At 38.3% G+C, this 24,343-nt stretch overlaps 1 protein-coding gene across 2 annotated transcripts in view; it reads left to right on the top strand.

Moving 5' to 3' along the window:
- The first annotated feature begins 572 nt into the window (after nucleotides 1–572).
- Nucleotides 573–24,343, top strand: part of mgat4a (alpha-1,3-mannosyl-glycoprotein 4-beta-N-acetylglucosaminyltransferase A) — a 39,533-nt gene continuing 15,762 nt past the window's right edge. Inside the window, exons 1-7 of one of the 2 annotated variants that reach the window (XM_043248361.1) lie at nucleotides 574–739; nucleotides 1,097–1,415; nucleotides 15,555–15,722; nucleotides 16,486–16,626; nucleotides 20,640–20,773; nucleotides 23,552–23,598; nucleotides 23,684–23,797. In XM_043248361.1, the coding sequence (XP_043104296.1) occupies nucleotides 1,322–1,415; nucleotides 15,555–15,722; nucleotides 16,486–16,626; nucleotides 20,640–20,773; nucleotides 23,552–23,598; nucleotides 23,684–23,797 (698 nt within the window). In that variant the 5' untranslated portion in view covers nucleotides 574–739; nucleotides 1,097–1,321. Of the gene's footprint in view, nucleotides 740–1,096; nucleotides 1,416–15,554; nucleotides 15,723–16,485; nucleotides 16,627–20,639; nucleotides 20,774–23,551; nucleotides 23,599–23,683; nucleotides 23,798–24,343 lie in introns of both variants that reach the window. The other variant, XM_043248362.1, reaches the window with a different exon arrangement.

Here is a 24,343-nt window from a genome sequence, read left to right as displayed (position 1 = left end):
TCTTTTGCTTTATACAAACACAAGCGTACAAATAGTATGGTTAATATAGAAAATTAGAAACATAATTTCTTTGTAATTCACTTCACTTGTAATTCCTGTTAATATTAATAATAAACTTACACACATATAATGTTATGTAAATAATTATACCACTTCTCTACTTATGTATTTGCTGCCATTTTCTGCATTTTCTTTAGTAAATGTAAATTTATAATAATGTATTGACTGACTACTCTTATTTCAATTTATGGTAGTCTCCTATGTCAGTCTCCTTCAGTGAGAGCTTGTTGATGAATACGTGCACACTGAACTGGTGCTTTGACAATGAAATAGTATTTCTACCGGAATTTACACACACCCTATAATTGAAACAGAATTTCAGAGGGTGTTAGAAAAATGGATCTTTATTTTACCGAGAGAGCGTGCAATGTGTTCAGTGCGCCGTGTGGCGGCAGACAGGAGCCGCGCGCTGACACCAGCCAATCAACATCAGCAATGGGCGGGGTCTGGTGACTCCAGCCAATCATACGTCTGTGTCCGTGATCGTAGCTTTCTGTAGGTGTGGTCTCCAACAAAGCTTGATTGAGAGATCACATCACCGCTGACGACTCTGGCAGGACGGTCCGTCAGATTTGCTATTTTAATGATCATTACAAAACGTGTTTGTGCTCTTTTTTTGGTTGGATAGTTTTGACGAGACCGAGCCGCGCCGGTTCGCTGTCCAATAGCAGGCCGAAAGGTAAGAAGTGTTGAACTTGGGGTTGTTGCTCTTGCCTGTCTGACATATTTTGGGGTCCTCCGACAGGTAGTCAACTCTGTTTATTTCACAGCCCCGAATTACATGGCTGTTTTGACAATTCAGCGTTTTTTTTCACCCAGCCAGCCCTCTTCCCTAAATTAATTATCCTCTGCAGTATTTCTGTGTCTCTTGGCGATCCATTTCCTTAGAAATAAGGTTGCATGCATATTTAAACAGCTATCTGTTTAACTATGTTGTGGTCAATGCGGACCGCGCGCGCGCAAAAAAAAAAAAAAAAACGTAACAAAAAACAGTATGAATTCACGTTTATTCTGATCTATTCACGATCTCTTCCAGTAACGGCAGGCATGAGGATTGCACATCTTTCTCTGGAAATGCATCAGTTCCGCTGGGCTGCCTCGTGACTCCAGCAGCGACCGAGAGGCGAAGGAGGAGGAGGACCGAGGCGCAGACAGCAGATGATCCGGGCCCCCGTCACCTCCTGCCCGCTCCCCTGAAGCGCGTATGCACGCCTGGATCAGGAGGACCAGAGGCGGCTGCACGGGGAGGCGCTGAAATGAGATGAGGCTCAGACATGGAACTGTTGCCACTGCGATTGTTTTCTTCACGTCGTTTCTCAGTCTGTCCTGGTACACGGCTTGGCAGAATGGCAAAGGTGAGTTCACCCCTAAGATTCATTCATTCATTAGTGCTGTGTCACGCGAGGAAGAAGCTGTTGTTTCGTGAATTCAGCACAGCCGCGAGTGCTAATTGTGTACGACAGTTTAACGCACAAGTTATTCATATACAGGGATTTACGTTTAAGGCTGAATTTGGTTACATTTCTGTATGAAGCCGGCAAAGTTTGCCCTTTTAATCGCCGAGTGTAAAATCTGGTCTGAATCACGTGGAACGGATCCCCTGGGATTTTGTTCCTCGCTCAAATTGTTCCATAATCAGTCCAGCTCCAGCTCCGGGTTTTTAGTTTGACACGCTCTGGTGAGAGAAACCCACTCCGAGCGAGAGCCGAGTAAAATAAAACACGTGCAACGTCCGAAATCAAATGCTAAGTACAACTACATTTAATGGAAAAACTTCTTTAAAAGTCTTCAAGTGTTAAAGAAGTGCATTCTATGCAGTACTGATGAAGTAGTATAAATGGTCATCTGTTCACTGCTTCCCAACATAGTAAAGTGTTCATCAGATACACATACACAAGTTATGTTGTTTGGGCGCATTTCGTCTAATGTTTTGTGAATTCGGGCATGCTCTTCTCTGAAACTATATTAAGAGAACTGTCATACAGGTAATTAATATGGACGTTCCATCAAACAGATTCTTATTTTTTTTTTGCATGGCACTTGTGAGGAATGCAAATTTTATTAAAGCAATTAATTGACGTAACTGTGGTATTTTGACCTAAGCTTTTGAATACTGGGGTAATATGTTGCAAGGTGCCTGATGGTTAAATATCTGGGCTGGTGACCAAAAGGTTGCAGATTGAAACCCCACAAGGGGTGATTGGTGAATTGATATCCGGCACCACAGCTTGTGGGAACACGGCCAGTTGGCTGCCCTAGATGACATTAATCTTAAAGGAACTTCATATTTAACTTCATATACACCCCATAAAGTGTGTGAAGTGAGCTCTGGAGAAGTCTTAATGCGGGGAGTTTCAGGTTAGGATAATACCAAACCACCCTAGTTGGAAATCAATGAGCTCTGGAGCACATTGTGACAGCTCATTGCTCTATGGTCGATCATTCTCTAGTTAAATCTATCCGTGTATCGATTAGAGTTGTGTAAAGCAGAACGTACAATTCTGTACGCGTGTGGTTGATATTTGCCAAACTCAGATCCTTGCTTCTGTCTCATGCAAGTTTTCTCCTTGGGATTTAGCCAAATCTAGAGGTTAACCACTTTGCATTCACCCTCATTTGCATTCCCAAAGCAAACAAATGGAAAAAGATTTGTAGTGGCTGTCGGATGTTGTAAGATATCAGATATTTGAGATATTTTATTCCAATTTTCATGCAAGTTAGGGTTGGTGTGCCTTGGAGTGTTTCTGCCCTTTTGAAGGATTTGCTTTGCAGAATCTGTTGTTGTCGTGTCGTTTTTGGTGAATTTCATTCTCTAAGAATTTCTAAACTCTCTATTTTCCAAGCGTTCTAATTTTACAGGCTTTTACTTTGCTTTTACTCCTACGTCTGTATAAGGTTACATAGACTTTTGACTCAAGGTTAATGTAATAGACTACAGTCCTGGAGAGGAATCTGAAAAATGTCCTCTCCCACAAAAACCTGTTTTTTTAACATCATATTCAACCTGTCGCTGTTGATCCTGATTCTTGTTGTGGTTAATTCTGTTGACGTTTTTATTTATAGCTTTAAGGTGCAAAGAGACACTTGTGTGTCGGCTCATTGGACGGATCTCAGAAATGTAAGCCTAAAAATGATGCGCAGCTTTAGCAGTTGAATATCGGAGTCAGCTGGGAATATCTTTGAGAGAAAGGTCACTGTATTCATTGACACGAAACCCTCCCACATATGTACACACCTCGGAAGCCTGGTCATCAAGGGCGGATAGTGACTCATTATTTCATAGTTCGATGCCATTCCGGTCTGAATAATTCTCACATTGACTTGCTTAACTTGCAGCATTTCATAGCTTGGTCAAAACAATAGCAGTAACTTACCTTATTTTACAGTATCTTGGCAGTTATATTAAAACAGTGTACTCATTCTAGTTATGAAAGGTGCTCAGTAAAAAAAAAAAAAATACATAAAGTATTTATTTTAGCAAGGTTTCATTCAATTGATCAAAGTGACAGTAAAGACCGCAATCGTTTTCAACATTGATCATAAGAAGAAATATTTCTTGAACAGAATTTTATAATGATTACTAAAAGACTGCAGTAATGATGCTGATTTGCATGTAGGCCAAAACAAATTTGAATTGTAATAGTATTTAAAAATATTACTATGTCGACTTACTAGTTTTTCCCATTATTTCTAAGTACTAGGTTCTGTACTTTACAATGGCTTGGTTAAAGATTTTGCATCTTAACTGGAGGGTTATATATTTAGAGCTAATCTGTGACTCTCTTATGCCCTTTATCAAGGTACTTAACCCTAGGTTGCTCCAGGGGTCACTTTAATATGCCTGTTCAAAGTTGCTTTGGATAAAAGTGACTGCTAAATCAATGAGTAATTAGATGGCACATCATTGCGCTGCTTTCCTGTTATAGAACCAGAGGTTAAAATGAACGGCACCGTGGCCCTATTCCTCCTATTTTCTTTTCTTCTGCTCCGCTGAGCCCACAGAGGCTTTGCATCCTCAGGGTGTGTGGAAAGCACAATGGGCCAAAAATAGCAGGCCGGGAAGGCGTGATTAGCCTAGGAGAAGTGGTGAGGAAGGCCGCAGCTTTCTAACGAAGCTCCCAGAGAAGCTCGCATATACAGTATTTACTGCTCGTGCTTTCGTTGAGTCTGGATTGTTTTTCTTCGGGAGGAGCCCACGCGTGCACTGTCAAGAGGAGAGCCGGAGAGCGAGGGGGTTGTGTTAAGCACACTGCTCGGAGAGAAGCAGGGATTTTGGATGGAAAGCAAATGAACTCTGAGAGTTTCTCAGAGCGAGGGTTTCACCACGCAAAGAACCGAGTCTCTGCGACTTGATGACGCTCTCATTAATGACCATCATCTTCTGAGTGGTGCACAATTTCCTGTTTTGCTTCCAGGGTCGTTCCATTCTGCTGTCGCCGTTCCAGACAAGCCCTCATTGAGTCACCATTACACTGTTATCGCTGTGGCATCCCTGCCATTCTTCCTCCATATTAGGCTGGAGAATGAGTTCATTGTCGTTAAGTCCTTGTACGTTTCTTGCCCTTGACATTTTTCGGTTTCAGCACCTCACGCGCTCATTTCTGCAGTGCCAACGGCGGCAGTTCTCGAGCGCTGTCACTTGAATTCCTGTGCTGTCATTCCTGGCAGGTGTTATTGGCCTCTCTGCGTCACCTCGCCCTGTCTCTCGCTGTCTCACACTCTTATGTCAGGTGGTAAGACGTTTGAAAAAATGTGGTACATTATTTCTCTCTTGGGTTGGAAATCGAGAACGAGAACTTTGGTTTTGGTTTCATTAATAGAACATTTTATTAAAATGTTCCTGGAAGGGCCAGTCTACAAAAAGGTTTGTTAACTTTTTGTTTATCTGTTTAAAGCCAACTGCCACTTTTACTATCTGTACATTTTCTGTACACTTGACTTGTTTAATTATATTTATATAGCACCATTTATGACAGCAGCAGCTGACCAATGTACGTCACGGCATTAAATAAAATTAGTAAATGAATAATAAAAAAAAAAAAATGGCATCCACTTCAAGGTGGACAGTCTCTCTCTTTTTAAATCACCTTTACATCATTGTTTAATTTTTAAAATGTTAATAAGAAATTATTTAAAAAACTTTTCAATTCTTTAGATGTTTTAATTTAAACAGTCATGCATTTATATGATACCTGCTGTTCCTTTTAAATTTTTTTAAATCGTTAGTATCTTGTAAAATGCATCATAGTTTCCACAAAAAACTTATTTTTTAATAAGTAGTAATAATAATAATAATAATAATAATAATAATAATAATGTTTCTTGAGCATCAAATCAGCTTATTAGAGTAATTTCTGATGCTGAAAATTCAGCTGTGCCATAACCGGATAAATTACAATTTAAATTTAATTGAAAATAATAATAATACAAATATAATTTATTTAATAATAATAAAAATATATATATATATATATATATATATATATATATATATATATATATATATATATATATATATATATATATATATATATATATATATATATATATATATATATATATATATTATTCCCCATGATTCTCAACCATGTTCTACTTTCGTTATAGCGGTCTCCCATATTATTATATTATTTGACGGTTCCCAGAGATGCTTAATCCAATCACAGTGCACGGCTAATAAAGCCAGGCTTTAGCTCACAAGGTCCAAACATCAAAATGGGAAAAAAAAATAGAGCCAGAAAGCGCTGTAAGCAGAACCAGGAGCGTTTGACAGCTTGTGTGTCTCATCAGGGCCGGATCTGAGGGACACAGTGACAGGAAGAGGCCTGAAGAATGAGGGCTGGCCAGAGAACGAAACAACACTGTGCGAAGAAATGAGACAGATGGCTCATCTACATCACGATAGGGCGGTTAGGTTGGCATAGGGAAACAGTTTAGGAAGTGGATTGAAAAGTGTTTCCCAGACTGCCATCACAGCTGGATGGACCTAGTTTTCACTTTGATCATTACGTAGTGACCTAACACTGAAAAAATATGACCGACAAAGATTGGCTTTGCCAACATGCAATAATATTAAACTACTGTGCTGACTTTATACAAAAATACTAAATAGACAACATAAAAACAGTCCTCTAATTTTTTTTTGGATGTTTGCATATGTGCACTGGGCCTGGCTGGATGTTTTTCATATGGATCTTGCTATAGTGTATGTGTTTTAAAGTGCTTGGATTTACAGCTATTTGATGATCTTCCATTCTCTCATCATATTTTATCGTTGATCTGCTTATGGTGTGGCCATTTTTTGGTTATATAAATGTTAAATTCTGCTCTACTGATTGCAGAATCTGTGAGATCTGTGTCTTTTGTGTTAATAACATGGATCATAACTATCGAAGATATTTGACCCAACAGTTATTTACAAAGGACACTAATGTTTAATTGAGGAACTATTACAGCCAAGGGCAGTTCATGAAAAAGAAAATTTTTCGACATGATGCTTTTACATATACTTTGTTTTTGAAAAAAGCGGAACTGCATTGCTTGTCAAAGCTTAGAAGACTTCCATCGTTCTGTACACCCTGTAATTAATGAATGCAGCTTATTTCTGTCTTTATTTTCCCAGCATATACGCTACTGGCAGAGAGGAGAAAGATAGAGTGACTTCATTGTTTGTAGGGTCTGCAGCCATTCCAAACCCCTACCTTTCCCTTTGTTCTTCCTCATGGCCCTTTCTCTCTCCCAAAACAATTCACCCACATGTCATATGACCAACCCAGTGACTCTGTCACACAATGGTTTGGCACATTTCCTCTGTCTGCATTCTTTATTCCCTGATTCATTGTCTATTTATGTTTAGCTAAAACAAGCCCAATGCTGGTGATTTCAAACATGAATTGATTTGGATATTTCACTCTGCATACAAAAAAAACCTGAATTGGTTTGGTTTCATGGCTGAACTGAGCACTGAGTTACAAACTTTTAAAGTGAACAATTAGAGTTTTATCAACAGCCCTGATTCAGTGCGTGTGAATGATTGTGGAATAAATCCCAAAAAGTATGCTGGTGTTATGTTTCATGGACATGGACATATAAAAAAACCATGGGTTGTTTATACGGTGTGTAAGGTAGTAATAAAAGTGTCCCTCTGGCTGATTTGTTGGTTAATGTTTGGCCATTTCAAATTGTCACTTCGGCTTATAACTTGGAATTCCAGAAATGTTCTCACATCTTTGTCAGGGGATAATGCACATTTGATAAGGGAATCACTAATATGTTATTAATATAATTTTTTTTTATTAGTAGTATTTGTAGAAACAGTAGCAGTAGCATCACTACCACATGATCTCATCTGTGCAGCCATACTGTGGTTTTTGGTAGGTTTCTGAAGGTTATAGATGTCGGCGTTACATAAGTGAGTTGTAGAGATAGAGGGTGTGTTCATTTCCATGGGTGAGGCGATCTTTAATGCAGTCAACAAGTTTTGCCCTGTTTCGTATTATGTGTGGGACAGAAGGAACATGATTTTGAATTTTCCATATTCCTTTGGGTTTTGACCTCTGCACTCTGTCCTTGCTGGAACCATGTGTTAAGAGCATGTGACTTTGTCTTCTAAAGATGCTGACACACACACACACACACACACCCACCCTGATGACTTTTGTGCTGCTGTAGTCCCTTGTCCCAGAAGTATTCCTCTGTATTCTGCTATTTTAAAAAACATTTTCTAACATTCAGTGTTCATAAAAAAAATTGGAAATTTAATTTCCAGTTAAAGAAACTACAGGCGTCCTGTTTAAAAATGATAAATCTTATCTGTTTCCTGTGGGGTTAGGCTGATGTCTTGTGCGACATGCTATTAAATGTGACCACAGTTTCTTAATGCACACTTCTGGTCGAATCGTGAATGATTCATTGCTGCATGTTTCTCTAAAGAAAAATCTTTGGTAATTTTTGTTTAAAATGTAATGAGTTTCTATTGCAGATGACATCAACTAGGCCACACAGGCATTCGAATAATGCTGAATATTGGTTAAATGGCTATTTTTTTTTTTTTAATGCTTTAGCAAACTCTCATGTGGCCTGGCCCATTTTATATCATCTGGCTAATACCTGATGGAATATTTACACAGGATTTTTGTATTTGGAAAAACAAGTGAAATGAGACACACAATGTGAGACTCAATTTCAGTTTTTAACTCGAGTACAGCATTTTATGTGTATGACCCAACTCAAGGGTGCAATGGACAAACATCCACATCCACAAAACGCAAGCTTACGTAGTCAAAACAATGGAAAAGCAGCACAGTGGAATGCAAAAACCTGTTAAGGACTAGGCTGCTATTGTATGGCAGATCTTCCATGTTTGCATGTTTCGTGAAAGCTGCTGTTATCGTTATTGGTTTAACACTAATCCATCTGTAGATTTCCTGTAGATAAATAGTTTCAGATAATAGAAGTAAAATTAGTTGCAAACACTGTTTCGTGTTGACTTTCCAGGAGTTTCACCCAAAAACCTGCTGCTTGAGAACTGAGAGAGTCTTTCTGGACTTGCTGGCCCCGTGAGAACATCAACTTATATTCCCATGATGGAACTGAACTGCATTTCAGCTCTTTGATTCATATTTCATGATGCCGCTTGAAAGTCTTCTTGGCTTCACCTTGTTTCGGGGGCTTAAGCAGCTTTGTTTTTGCTCTTGCTGATGTGGTTGACTATGGACTTTCATCTTTTGTTCTTTGTAGTGCGTTTCTCCATCACACGACAGAACAAAGCCTGTCCCTCTGAAGGCACTCTGTTCTCTGTGCTGTTCCACAGGTTAAATTTTTCCACTGATGTCCTCTGACTGATTTAATTTTTTTTTTTTCTTCTCTCGTGACAAATTACGTTGCTCATCCTAAGTAATCCCTGAGGGGTGAGAGTGAAAGGCTGGAGTGGCACTCCTGAAGTGTGTTTGGGTTTGAGAGGGATCGAGGAAGAGCTCTCACAGCTGCAGAAGAATAAAGAAAAGGTCACATGGTCATCACTACACTTGTTTTCACTTAAAACCAGAAGCTCTGCCTTTGCCTTGATATGCAGGCAAAAATGGTTCTTGATGCTGTGGTCATTTTAAAAACAATTGGATAAATTGGACCATTGGTTCGTTTTCATAATCCCCTATAAGTAACAACTCTTATTTTTTTCAACTTTTTTTTTTTTTTTTTTTTTTTTTTTTTTTTTTTTTATATTCCTCGACCCCTTAGTTGGGGAAAAAGATCTTTTAAATTAGGGCTGGGCGATAAATTACAGTCATATGATACAGCGCTGACAGGAGAAACACTGTTCACAACAATACAGTCTGAAGACTTTTTATCATAATTCACTATAAGTGTAATAACTGCACCATGGTATACTGCACCATAGTCAGAAATGTGGGTATGTGTGCATAATTGTAATATATTATTATTGTATACATGTGTTAAATGTATTGGAGGAGTAATGGAATATAAATAAAGTGTATCAGTGATTAACCTATAGAGTTTAATGCTTTTATACTAAATGTATTCAGGTGCTATATATTTGTGGTTTTAATGGTGATTTATAAATGTATTCTACTATGGGAAACCAATAGTTTAAAAGACAAATTACATTTCACAATATAAAAATCACATTGCTAAAAGAAATTACAGATTTTTATAATGAACATAAATTTGCATTTGCATCCTAACTAAAGCTATTATCAAATGTGCATTTCTAAGAGACGAAAAGATGTTATATGATATTATCAGACAACACAAACCTTGAAACAATATTACTCAGAACATGCAGAACTAAAAAATATTTTTTACAGTCACAGTTGTTAAGGGTAATTGTAAAGTGTGTAAAGAATTCAAAAACAAACAGTTTGTCATGTTTAACTGTTTTTTTTTTTTTTTACATTTTTCACAATGAAGATCTGAAATCTAGTAATTTCAACAGAAAGCTGGGCAAAAGCAAGTTCCTCTTGCAGACGCTGCTCGTGGTTGAGAGGGTCACGTGAATTTGCAGCAAAGTGCTTTGTTTGATAGTGACTTCTGTGTGAGTGTTGCTTCATGCAGTCATGGACTGGACAATGGCTTGAGAAATTTCATAGAAAAAAAATCTTTAATAATTTAGTAATTAATGTGACTGCATCTTTAACAATCCAATACTTCATTCTGATTGGCCAATCACAGCATCATTCAAGTAAATGTTTCTAAAATAATTGTATTTTTACTATAACAATAACTACATTTTCTTATTACACTCCTATTCTTGCATATTTAAGTATCTTTGTAATAAGTGGAGTAATGTACCGTCAGCCTTTTGTTGTAGGCAACACGGGGTTGATTTGGCGATTTAATGCCCAGATGACTGCAATATTTCTTATTTTATTGCATAACATATTTCACCTCTTTAGACTCCAGTCAAATCCTGATGGATGAAATCAGCTCTTGCCCTACTTAACTTTTACCTCAATATTATTCTCTTTTACTTGCATATGTCACATTACATAAGTTTAATGGTTTGCTGATGCTGTATTATGTTTTTATTATTTGTCACAGTGATTGCAGTGATTGCCATGATGCCTCCAGATGCTTATCTGCATGTGTCTGCGTTTCGGAGATATACCATATTATGCATCAAGACACATCAAATAAAATACAGGAGGAACATACCCATTTGTTTCAGGATTAAGGTTATTTTCCCTAGAGCGGATCATTAACATGCTGTTGGCTGGGTGGTTGACAGCACGATTGGACAATGTGTCAATTTTTTGTCCTCACTATGTAAATCAAGAGCTCTTAGTAAAATTAGCTTAATCCAACACCAAATGGATTTTAAAAGTAGGTTGGGATTCGACGTGCCTTGAAACACAATCGCTAAAATTCAGGGAGTGTGCTCGCACATTTTGGTTCATCCATCACATGCACTTTCTACATGAACATCTGGGTAGAGGCCCATGAGGCGGGAATGGAAGGGCAGGGAAAAAGATAACAAGATTACTGGGATGTGCAACAGTTTATGTGCTAATCCATTTAAAGTGGCTGCAGTCTGTCAGGATATTGAATGGACTTTCTGTGGTTGAGCTGGACACCAGGGTAATGGTGATTTAAAGGCTGACTGTCCTTCATGGCTGCTTGATAGATTCTTGCAAAATTTTTCTCTAATCTGATGCTGCCATGATGTTGTAATGCAGTGAAGAACGATTAGAAAGGCCATCTAATACTAGCGGTTGTCAACCAAGAGGCCGGGTCCCGCTATAGAGGGTTACAGGATGACTTAAAACAGCCGTTGCACACAGAGAGAGAGAGAGAGAGAGAGAGAGAGAGAGAAGTTTTCACACACTGGGTTTCAGCACCTCAACGGATGGATACATACACACAAAGTTGTGTAAAAAAAACCAGATTTGGCAAGTATTCTGGTAAACACAGTAGGCTATGTCCATATCTTCAGTTAACGTATACATCTAAAGAAAGAAACCCAATGTGTGTCAGTGTTAGGTCTGTGCGTTTAGTCTCAAAGAGATGACGGTCTATAAATAGGATATAAATAGTGTCATTTGAAACTCTTTCATACTGTTGTTCAGGATGGTGAATTTGCTAAAAACTGCAGAGGCGTTGATATGTAAACACAGGAAGTGAAGTGCTGATGTCAGGATCATAAAACGTCCAAAAGAAGTTGTTTTTGTGGCATGAATGGTCCAGGTGTACTGAGAAGGGAGCTTTGGGTTGAGAAAGTAAGACTATTCAGGGTTTATTTTAATTAGTAGATTTAGTTTTACATATATTCAGGCAACAATCAGTAGAAAATTACATAAAGATCATGTGCCATGAAATTGTTTTGGAAATGTCCAGCTGTAAATATATAAAATGTTATTTTTGGTTAGTAATATGCATTTCTAAAACGTAATTTGGACAAACCATACATCAATGGAAAGCTTATTTATTCAACTTTCAGGTGATGTGTAAATGTCAATTTAAAAAAATGTACCCTTATGACTAATTTGTGGTCCATGGTAGGGTCAAACGTTGTAAAATATTACAGCATTGCAATTTTAAAATAATTGTTCTCATTACTCCAGTCTTCAGTGTCATGCGATCCTCCTGAAATCATTGTAATATGCCTTTTTGCTGTTTTATTGCAAACCATAATTGTTTTTCTCACGTTTCTTTGATTTAAACGGAAGTTCAAAGGAATAGCATTTAAGTGAAGTCTTTTGTAACATGGATGACTTTTGATGAGTTTAATTGCTGAATAAAAGTATTCATTTCTTCTTTCTAATGATCAACTCATCTACGTATCTACTCAGTTTGCATAGATGGTTTAAAAAGAGTGCCGAGCTGTTCCGTATGTGTTGTTGTTTGAGCCAAAACACCTTTCTCCTGGGTGCTGTGTAAAGCCCTTCAGGATGGTAACGGCTGCGTGTGTACACATCCATTCTCTCTTGTACATCACTTAGCCCTCAACAAGCTCTCTGCCCAGGGCTTCAGCACTATGCTGCGTCTTACTTAATGTGTGTGTGTGTGTGTGTGTGTGTGTGTGTGTGTGTGTGTGTGTGTGTCTGAGACAGACTAGCATATAATAGGCCTGCAGCTCTTTAAAGTGTGCCTTCTTAATTCGGATTACAACCTAGAAGCTTGAACACACACACACTCAGGGCAGTGTTGTTTTCTTTATAGTCACACAGCCCTAACATTTACATTTTTGTTTGCCGATGGTGTCAGATGTATTAAGAAAATCTGTGGATCTGCTAACAAACGTGTAATGCGACGCTCTTGTTATTGTTGGCTTTACTCTCCAACATACTAAAGTCATTATCTTTGGGAACATGAGAGTTTCCCTATAGCACTGACTGATTGCCTGCCCGAACCACAGAGGAGTTCAGTAACAGTTCAGCGTGATCAGTAGTACAGTATTGAGCACAGGGAGCTGTTGTGATCTCATGTGGCTTTAGATGCTTGTATTTTGATGGAGTATTACAGCATGCTTGCGTTAATCTTCTTGTACAGATGAAACTGGTTTATCAACCGCTATATTTCTGCAGTTTGTGTTTTATGTAAGCAGCAAAACCGCCTATTTCTTAAATTGGCGGTGTAATGTGAAAAGAAAACAAACATGGATATTTATAACTATTTGTCATGCTGTATTTTTCTGTTTTATACAACTAAATTTGATTCACTTAGCAGACATTTTTTTTTTTTTAAAAGCAACATACAAATATACAAATATCCCACCCTTAAAGATAATAAGAGCCATAAGAGTTTTTGGGCGTTTTTATTTGCAAATATTTTGAAATTTGATTAATGACTTCTCATAAAAGTTTTCATTTGATTTTCTCAGACTTTCTATAGTCTTAGTATACAAATTGCTAGTTAATTAATTAGTAAGAGTGCAAAAATTATGTTAAGAATCCCATAGAGCCCACATTTAAAGAAAACTCCATTTAAATCCATCAACAAACTAAAGGGAAGAGACCCGAAAGCCAAGAACACAGGAAATGCTGAGATGCTGGATCCTTACAAACCCCCTCTGTGGTAAGATGAAGAGCTTGCTGGGAATGTAGAAGCTTAGGATAAAAGAGAGATCAAGAATAAACCTGTGGGAGACTTGCTGAGGTCAAACAAACAGTCGTTCTTCAGCTGTCATAGCAGAAGTTCAAAGCGATCAGGCTCCTGTCTGTGTGAAGAGACTCTGACATTTCTGCACAGACACAAATTGATGTTCTTGTGGCAAATTGGACGTGAACATCCTCGCCGAAATTGAACCATGAGCTTTTGGATTCGCTACAGAAAATGTAAGTTGATTGACTGAAAAGGTTTTGCTTCGGTCAGATACAAAGCACCAGCGCTGTCTCCGTCATGTGTAGCGCAAAACATTGAGCTTCATGAGGCTCCGAGACCCTTTCGGATGCATTAAATGTGAGGTCTTGTTTCAGGGTGAGGCCTGACTCGCAGCATGTTGAGTCTGCAAATAAAGTAGGCGGCGGGACACAAGGCTAATTTACTCTAGCAGAGGGCACTTCCCACTGGCACTGCCTCAGACCACAATCTCTCTCTCTCTCTCTCTCTATTCTTCTCTCGCTCCTCCTCATGCTGAGCAGCAGAAAGATAACCTTCCTGGAACCCCATCTCGTCTCAGAGAAACTATGATGCAATCAGGAAAAGGCAGGCACGTCTGTTTCCTGAAAATAATGCTTTTTGCTGACTTCAGATTATAGACAGTTCAACTGTAGTTTCTTGAAAGTTTTAGGAGGTTATTTTTTCAGCCTCAAACTTTTGACAGTGTTTTTGTAGCCCAGCAGCAGGTTTATGCAAAACAACAAAAAATCAAAAAGGTTGTATTCAAATGTGTTTGTGTTTTTTTAGCAAGTGGATTTTCATCGTATAGTCACTTGTCTTGAAGCGTTTTCATGCAAAATAATTATTATGTTTTGATAATGGTAAGCAAAATCAATTGTATGACCAAGCCAGCTTTCTCAGGCCTCGGGACTTTGGCTCGTTCAACTTGTTGGTGAGATGTTAGCTAATGGTGAACTTTGCCTTCAAATACTGATATACATTAGTGCTGTTAAACGATTTATCTATATATTATTTGTTTACTTAATATATGTGTGTATACAGTGTACATTATGCATATATAAAAACAAATACATGTATATATTTAAGAAGAATGTTGTTTATATATAAATTATAAAATAAAAAAATGTAAATTACAAAAAAAAAAAAAAAAAAAAAATATATATATATATATATATATATATATATATATATATATATATATATATATATATATATATATATATATATATATATATATATATATATATATATATATATATATATATATATATGAAGCAGCATATATTTGAAGCAGCAGTTAATCCACTAATGTTATTCTGTATGGTTAAGGTGTGCTCTTTCTACATGTTATCTCAAGTGTTTTCGCCTTGTTTTAATTTTAGTTTTAGTATAGCATTATAATGCTAAGCATATTTGTGAATTTGTATATAAAAAAAAAAACAAAAAAAAAACCAGTCCGATGTATAGTTCACATCTGAGGCTTGATACTATAGAAAAGCAAAATGTTTTCAGTTGTTTTAATCTTGTTTATGAAAATATGGCATGCTGCTGTTTCAAGCAGTGATATAAACATCATTCAGTGTAACTTGTGATGATCGCAAATAATAATTGCAATTACAATTTTAAGGGAATAATCAACAATTATGATTTTTGTCATAATCGTGCATCCCTAGTACTAAGAATATTACCTGTACCTCTCATTTTTGCTTGCCTCGCAGTGTTATTTTATGTTATTCCTATATCATTAGCTTTTTCTATTCAGTTTTCATTTTAATTTCAGCTTTAGTAGTTTGTCTGTTTGTCATGTTTATTTAGTTATTTAGTTTTTTAAATTTTTTTTTATTTCTATTTAACTAAAATGTTTTTATTTGATCTAATTAACTAGACACTAACCTGACGTTATGCCTCTCTCTCTGTAGAAAAGCTGGTAGCCTATCAGAGGGAGTTTCACGCCCTGAGGGAGCGTCTGCGTGCGGCGGAGCACCGAACCCTCCAGCGCTCCTCTGAGCTCAACGCCATCCTCGAGCAGTTCAGACGGGCCATCGCAGAGACCAATGGCAGCAAAGACGCTCTCTCCAACTTTTCAGGTTACTTGATGATGTTAACCTGGATCTACTCCAAAGAGTTTATCAGTGGTATTATCTTTCATGCTGTGAAGTGGCATATGTTTCACGGATTAGTGGGGGCAAATATATCCGTTGTACAGCTACTTCCTCTTTTCTGATTAGCAAACAAGCAGTTTATTTACCTACACGTTATTAAAGAGTGCAGCGGTGCCTGTTCACCTTTTCAGCTGCCTTGGTTCTGGATGAAGTTTTTCCTATTTATTCTTTTTCCATACGGATTAAAAAAAGTTGGCTGTGAACCAAAGCAACCTAACTAGGGGTGAATTATAACACTATAAGCTTTGAATAAAGAAAATTAAATATAAATATAAATAAAAATGAGACGAAAAGACAAAGCCAGAAATGAATTAAGCGTAAATATTGTTGATTTATGTTTCCCAGGAACAACTGTCTTAGACTTCATAGTGCAGTTGTTCCTTGAGTGTTGTTTAGTCAGTTTTTTTTGGATGACGTATAATGAAATGCTTCCAATCACCTGCTTCCAAGTGTCTACTATTTATGGAGTGAACAATAATTATATTGTAGCATTAGAAGCACTAATATGCCTATTGCATGTACTGCATGTACTGGTGTGATTAAACTACAAAAAAAATAGTATTTTGTATTATTTGTAATCACCAGTTGTGTTAGTTTAGGCCAGCTGTGGCACAACCCTCACATTGGTTGGTAGTCTAATAAGCACCGTCTATTATCAGAGTTGCTGAAGTACTCTGGTTTCTTACAGATGAGACACAGAAGCTGCTGAAGGAGCTGGCTCACAGGAAGCCCCTCCAGGTGCCAAATATCTACCACCATCTGCCTCACTTGCTCAACAATGAAGGCAGCCTGCACCCTGCCGTACAGGTGGGCCAGGGACGCACCGGAGGTGAGCCAAACAACATGCTGTTCATCAGCAGTCAAAGTAGATCATTATCAAACGTCTGATCAAAATATCACTCTCTTCAAAGTTTGAGTTTAAATGTTAAAGTTTGAGTGTGATCAAACATTGATTTATTGACTAAACTGTGCTAGTTTTCGCTGTTCTTTAGCCAAGTTCGCTAGACAATCGCTAATCACCGTTACGGCCTTGTTAAGACTCCGAGCTGTCATGTCAGGTTTGTTTTTCACCCTCCGTTCCGCACATTTTCACCCAAACAGCAGGGTGTAGCTGTCTGCCGCGTCCTTGCTTGTCGTATTATGTTACACGGCTGTTATCCACGGGTTGTCACGGGCCTGGTGAGTGTGTTGGAGTGGAAGCTGCAGCCAGCAGCCCCGAGACCTTTTGTGCCTCCTTCACACACCCACAACAGGCCTTCAGATCAGATTTTGAGTGCTTCAGCTTATAGGTGTTTCTTTCTAAACAGTGCATGAATATGTGGTTAGATGCAGCTTGCATATCTTTTTTTTTTTTTTTTTTTTTTTTATCCTTTTGCTACTGCAACCCTACTGGTAATTACGAATTTAGATTTTCAATCCGTGCGTGAATGTGTGGTTTGTTGCAGTGTTGCTTCTCTACCCTTTGCTTTCAAATCCAGTGCAGACGTGCAACGATGCGAAGCACGCTTCTGGTGTTCACGCTATCTATCTGTTCAAAAACTGTTACAGTAAAATACCAAATTGTCTAAAAGAAATGTTTAATTTGCTGTATTTAAAGTTTCCGTAAGCTGACCAGAACTAAACGTAGCGTTTGCGATTGCAGGGATGTAAACAAATGCTTACGATCGATAGACGAAATGTAAAAGTTAAGGAATCTCTTGATCATTGTTGTGCATGTTGTAAAGTCAGTATCCCCCTCAGTGTCTGTAGTAGTTGTAGCCCTTTTTGATTGGCTGGGCTTTTTTTTTTTTTTTTCTCTCGGCGTAGTGACCAATCCACCGTTCTGGCTAATCGACACCCTAAGCCTGGAGCTGTCGTGCTCTTTTGTGGTGCGCTCTATTTTGTTCTCGTTTGTATGATACATTGTATGGCACTATACTGTATCAGGCAGTATGTGGGTTAACGACAGATGAGTTAAGGCAATGGCTAGGTGGCTTTATTACGAGCGACATCCTATGCTGGGACAGACTGCAGTGAATGACAACAATGACGTTAGAGAATGTCGGAAAAAAAACTTTGTGTGACTGACCCCTGTCACACGAGGAGGTTGTTTTTCTGAGCATATGGGAAAAACAGAGAGAAGTCGTTGTTTTTGGAAAGCTGAAGCCCACCCGTGCTCTACACCCGCCTCCTTCAAACCCACGGACGGACCTCTCCTGCTGGCTACAGTAATCTCAGCCTCCTGTTTCCAGACTGTCTGTGGGCAAGACTGCGGCCGACTCTGGCTCGTGCCCGTGCCTGCAGTCCCTCTCTTCTCAGAGAGGTCGTGGCTTAGAGGGCTATTTTTAGAGTTGTAAATGGGGACATCTTCTTCTGCCCAGACCCTGGAGAGCGTGCACCATATCTCGCGTGTCTCACCACCCTCTGATCAATATAGACTTGAGTTTGTAAACAGTGGTTTAAGAATCCATGGAGAAGATCTAAAATATTCATGATAGTTGTAGAAACAATAACTAATCATCTAATGACAGACATTATACAAGGAAACGTTTTTGAAAAATATTTATTCTGTTTGCATTTAAATGTATTGACTCTGAATGTCATGTGGTGTAACCATCACCATGGTGTACAAATTATGAATTCAGAAAGTTTTTTTGAGAGTTGCACCAGTTTTTTTTTTTTTTTTTATAAATGACATGGACATTTTTTTCTCTGCATGTTATTGCATGCTTGATACACCATGACTTTTTTTGTAGCAATTTTGACAGGCAAAATTTTCTCAAATAAGCATTAAAGTCTGCATGAAATCAAAAATTATCATTTATTTTGCTAGCTCACATTGCTATTTTTGTGGTAAACAATTAATCTGTGCAAGCCAGTCCACAAAAAAAATGTTTGCATTCGTAATCTTTAAAAATGCTCCTCCCCTCAGAGATGATACAGTCATCTTCAATACAGTTTGACGGCTTGAGCACGAGTGTAACATCCTTAACCGTGCCCTCCAAATGTCAGTGGTCATTGAATGAAACGCCTACTTAACCACATCCTGTCAATTCAAAGTGGAAAAAAAAAACAAGCCATACTTTCCTTTTCTCAAAGTATGTCACAGACGAAAGTAAAATTTGTTGCAAACGTCCAGTTCATGCAAGCTTTAAAGAAATGCTAATGCTTTTAAAAGAAATATTAATGAAGGAATATAAAAAGTTCCTTTTCTTGTATTTATTTTTTTCTTCATTATGATGTCAGCAAAGTTGTACCACCCTGTTTTTGTTTTTTTCTTTAAGCTTCAAAATACATAAGAAACTGCATATTGGTCACGCTTCATTTTAAGGTTTAATTAACAAACAATAAACTATGCTTTTTGCCTGCTAATATGCTAATAGTTATAGTCATGTGGTACCGTTGCTAAGTTTAGGTATTGGGTATGATTAGGGATGTAGAATATGTGCTTTATACAGCACTAATAAACAGCCAGTATGTTAATAGCTGACATGCTAACTCATAATTTGTAAATTGCTCCCTAAAGCATGACTTGAATTTTAAATCAAAACGTAACTATGTACAATTACTAAGAAATATGCAATATATTATGTAATGTAATGCTGTTAATTTACATATACATATTTACATATTATCTGCTTTTAATAAGTAAATCTAGCTTTAAAATCTAGCGTCTTTATGGGTGTACCTAAACTCGGAAAGGCTGAAAACCCTTGATATATGCAATAAAAAAAGAGAGGTTTGATAAGTGTGAGAGGATTGTTTTAGAGATGCTCACATTCTAAAAAGGATATATAATATAGCATTTCAGTGAAACCCCCTACTGTCTCGAACACGCTGCTCGTCTCCCTCAGTGAGGCACCGTAACATCCCTAGAGACCGTCTGTGTATAAATCTGCTGCAGTTTAATCTCAAGGCACATTGAGTGTCTGTCTCAAAGAGAAGCATACAGACTTCACGTACCGCTGCTGTGGAGTGAAGAAAGAGCATTCTGGGAGAATGATGCAGCTCAGCGGCTCTTTATGTAACTGAGCGCCTGAAGGCCAAACGCTACTTTTGTGAAAGAGAAGAGGTGGCGTAGGAGAGGATGACTTGTGTTGAATGCACATTAACTTAAAACATGCTTTTTTTTTTTTTTTCAATGTTCCCCTTTTATTTTTTTCTTTCTCTCAGGTGCTTTTAGTTCTCCGTCTGATGAACTCCCTCTCTTCACTGTGCTCTCTCTATCTCTCCCGTCTCTCTTTGATCCTCAACCTACTTTACTCCTTACTCACACGGTGTTCCTCGCAAAACACAACAGCAAAACGAGGACGTCTTACTATCTTCTGTGTTACTGTTGAAGTGACAGAGCCTGTGTCAGTCTGTCACTCAAATCAGCGCGCACACACACACACACACACACACACACACACACACACACACACACACACAGACAGAACTGTATGAAAAGTGCGTGCGTGCTCTTGGTCCCTAGTTGAGTGTCTTGTTTACTCATTATGTTCTGATTGTATCAGGAGTCTGTTCTTGGGCTTTGCTTTTTTTCTCTTCCTGGTGTTCAGGGATGAAGTATAATAGAGCAGAGTAATGTTTTCCCTGGGCTCCTCTTTGTGTGTTTCTCATGTCTGGACGTTACTCTGGGTGCCCCCTTTTCTTTCTCCTCTCAGATTTCAGATATCAAGCCACGATGATACAGCCTTCAGTCAACTCCTGTGTCATATATTCGTCTTGTATGACAGCGTCTAAACAAACCTATTTCACATTGTTTAGAGTAGTTTGTCATATGCCAGACGGTGACTTTTATGACGTGCTGGTAAATTGAATTTATGAGGCTCAAATGGAGGTTTTGTTCCCTTTTCTACGCAGTTTCCATGGTGATGGGCATCCCCACAGTGAAGCGGAAAGTAAAGTCATACCTGTCAGAGACACTTCATTCACTCATCGATAAACTCTCAGCGGAGGAGAAGCTCGACTGCGTTATCATAGTGTTCGTGGGAGAGGTGAGCATTTTTTTCAGTGGTTCGAGAGAGATTTTGTTTGTGTGTGTGTGTGAGGATTGTGGCTTGCTCACTCTTCCTGTTTGTGAAGATTTGTCATGATGGAAGTGACTGCGTAACCCTCACACCCACTAAACTAGCGCTTCTCGACAAGGTTCCAAGTCCTTTCAGATGTCAAAGGCAGACAAAATCATTCATAAAATGTTGGAAACCGCTTCTCTGTGAAAAAGACACTGCTAATGCAACTCGGCCAGGCCTGTTCTCTTGGATGTGAATTATGAAAAATATGGGATATGGTGACATTCCCAGAAAGAAAACTCTGGATGGTGTATAGGGATTAACTTTCTTTGGAGTGGATTTTGTACCATTGCTGCTCAGACATTAAAAGGAAGTGTAAAGTTGATATTTTTGGTGCTCCGTCATGTTTACTCGAAGTTCGTGTGTGAGATCTTAATCGTGAGACCATCACCAGCTTTGTAAATGGCTGAGTTAGGTCAGTGGGGTTTGTTGTTTGCTGTCTTTTTACCACCCGTTGAGGGGTGTGGGCGGTTCATGCTGAGAACTGGAATCTGGGTGCTTTTATGCTTCTGTCTGAAGGTTAGAGCAAGAGGAACAGACCCACAGACACACATACCCGGCAGGATTTGTTTCTGGCTTCATCTCACATTTTTGAATGACCTGAATTTGTTCCGAAATTGATTGAAAGGGTGATTTTGGCCCAATAGACATTGTTACCAGCAGTGTTTAACTGAAAAATATACACTGCTGTTTGGCGTCAGTTTCTGCTTCAAGTAAAAAAGTAATAAGTCTGTGTGGTTTGATATCCATTAATTTTACTTTTTGTTTTTTTTTTAACTTACCAAAAAATAAATAAAAAAGAATGGATGTTGTATTTTCAACTGCGCAATGAATATAGACAAAAATTTACCTAGTTGCTTATTAAAATATTAGTAAAATATTATTTACCAATAATAATAAAGCACATATTAATGCCTTATTCTACATCCCTAATCTTACCCTAAGCTTAACAACTGCCTTACTAAATGTTGATAAGCAGCAAATTAAGAGTTTATTGAGGGGAAAAGACATAATTAATAGTGAATAAGAATAATTTTTTTCGAGTTTTCTTTGGCCAGGTAATAAGTAATGCTTCTCTCACACTTTTGATTGAGAACTAGAACAACGCACATTACTTCAGAATATGATTTTAAAATAGACATCCCATCCCATCCCCACTTCGTGACAGGCGAACCGAAATGCGATGTCTAAGAGAAATGCAGTCACTGTGCCAAGAGTGAAGCCTTTGTCACACCTTCACTGAGGTTAAGGGCCTGGGAACATTAATATAAACCTACTTATATTTTTATATATATATAGAGACTTTGCTTACTTCTGCAGATCAGTTTCAGAATTAAATCAGTGAGTATGCATATAAAATTAGTCTATTGTGACCTATTTTTTCCCTTTTATGGTTTTTGCTATTGTTGCAGTGATGGTGACATTGACATTTATAACCTAAATGCGTAATTCATACGCGATTGTCAGTCTTGTCCTTTTTAGCATCATGGAAAAACAAAACGTATTCAAACCATAACCGTGATTTGATCATAGCCAAGAAAGTGCACAGTGTGCTCCAAAAGCTGTCACTTACTTAGATTCATTGCAGTCTCAGATGAGATTGGCTGTACCGCTAAATGCTGCAAAAACACATTGTAAATAAGAAACAATTTAGCATTTACACTACATAAAAAGCCGTACATCATCTTAAGATTTTTAAAGAAATAGGAAATTTGAATTCCGATAATGAGCTTGTTTCATTTCTGAAAGGATCATGTAACTCTGAAAACACACATTTGCGTTGTTGAAATAAACAATATTTTAAAACGTATTTAAATACAATAGGTCTGCGTGGGACTGTTTTTTTTTTTTTTTTTTTTTTCCTCAAGTCTCACTCTTGCGAGGTTACGTCCCACACCCACTCGCTCCCGCTATATTTTCACTCTTTCTTCACCCGCTGTCTGCTTAGAAATTTCTCCCCGACCCGACCGTTCCCGCTAAATGTAATAATCTTACATTTAAATTTCTGTCACTAAAAGAAATAGAGGTTGGCTAACAAATAAAAGTGTAGCCTGCACAAAATTGTTATTTTATCCGTTTTGCCAAGAAGCTTGAATTTGTCAACAGCAGAATGTTTAAAGAATTTTGTGTCTTCAGACTCTGTTCTGTTCTGTTAGATTGAAGTGTGTATAAACGGTGCAAAAAAGGCTAGGCGCAGCTTAACGCCTAACAGGATAGTGTCTGTGGTTCTTTTCCTTTGGCCCAGGTCCAGTGCTTTCGTAGCAGCTCGGTGTCTGGTTGCTGATGTTTTCTGAGCAATCAGTCAGCTGTTTTTCTTGTGGTTTTCTGTGACACGGTAGTACAATAATTATTTTGGAGTGCTTTATTAAAGCGGGAACACCTCGTGGCAGTGCATCTGAAGACCCTCTAATGAGACTTTAGCTCCCCCAAAGATGTCCCTTCCCCGCATCGCTCGCTGCAGTTTTACAGCACTTGCAGCCACAGATGGTGTAAATCAGTGAGAAGAGACAATTCATGCTTCTCACAGAGATAACAAACAGCCCGGAGCGGAGTCGTTTCAATTCCCATATTTTTCCAGGCTGTCAGGTGCTGCAGGTGTATTTACTTACTAGTTACTGCACCTGTACTTGAGCCGAGTCTCTGTGTGTGTGTGCGCGTGTGTGTGTGTGTGCACTAACCAGTGCTCTGTTTGCTTTCTTACAGACAGACATAGATTATGTAAACAGCGTGGTTGCAGGCCTTGAAAAGGAGTAAGTTCGTTTTTCTCAATTGTACATTTGGCCTAATGGTTCAGAGCCTTGTTAACCGTTGTTCTTGACCGTCACTGTCCATCAGGTTCTACACAGAGCTGAATTCTGGGTTATTGGAGGTCATATCTCCCCCGGCCAGCTACTATCCAGATTTGAGCAACTTGAAAGAGACCTTTGGGGACTCGAAGGAGAGGGTGAAGTAAGTATTCAGGAATCATTACGCTCTACAAAACACTAATAGACTGTGTGGAAAAGCACATGCTTCTTGATATATAATAATGCAGTTGCTTTGTTGCATACTGTACTCGGTGTACTTTTATTTGAGACAATACTGCATATGTAGTAGTGTAGTGCGCCAATGAACACTAAGCCCATATACACTACCGGTTTTGGACATGTCTACTTATTATTACTGTTTCCATATTTTCAGGCAAATCATCAAAGCGATGTGTGTGGAATTGTGTAGTTCCCGAATATTGTAACCGTCGTACCCGAAAAAGACTTCATAAATGATGCCGAACAGTGACGTGATGTGATTTAAATATAGGGCAGTGTAAAAGCGTTTGAAAGTGTCAGAGAAAGACGCTGCAGTCATTACAAGCACCGACAGCGGGAGACCGTTTAGCACTGCATCTCGTGTCTCTGATTTATCATGTCTTTATACAAATCAGCGATTTGTAAATAATCTGCAGCCAGTTACGTTTTCTAATACGCGCACAATTTGCATGTAGCCTGCTCAAACAGC

Source organism: Puntigrus tetrazona, chromosome 9 (assembly GCF_018831695.1).
Source record: "Puntigrus tetrazona isolate hp1 chromosome 9, ASM1883169v1, whole genome shotgun sequence".
Classification (NCBI taxonomy): Eukaryota; Metazoa; Chordata; class Actinopteri; order Cypriniformes; family Cyprinidae; genus Puntigrus; species Puntigrus tetrazona.
Note: the sequence above shows the minus strand (reverse complement) of the source record. Positions and strands in the feature narration are given on the sequence as shown.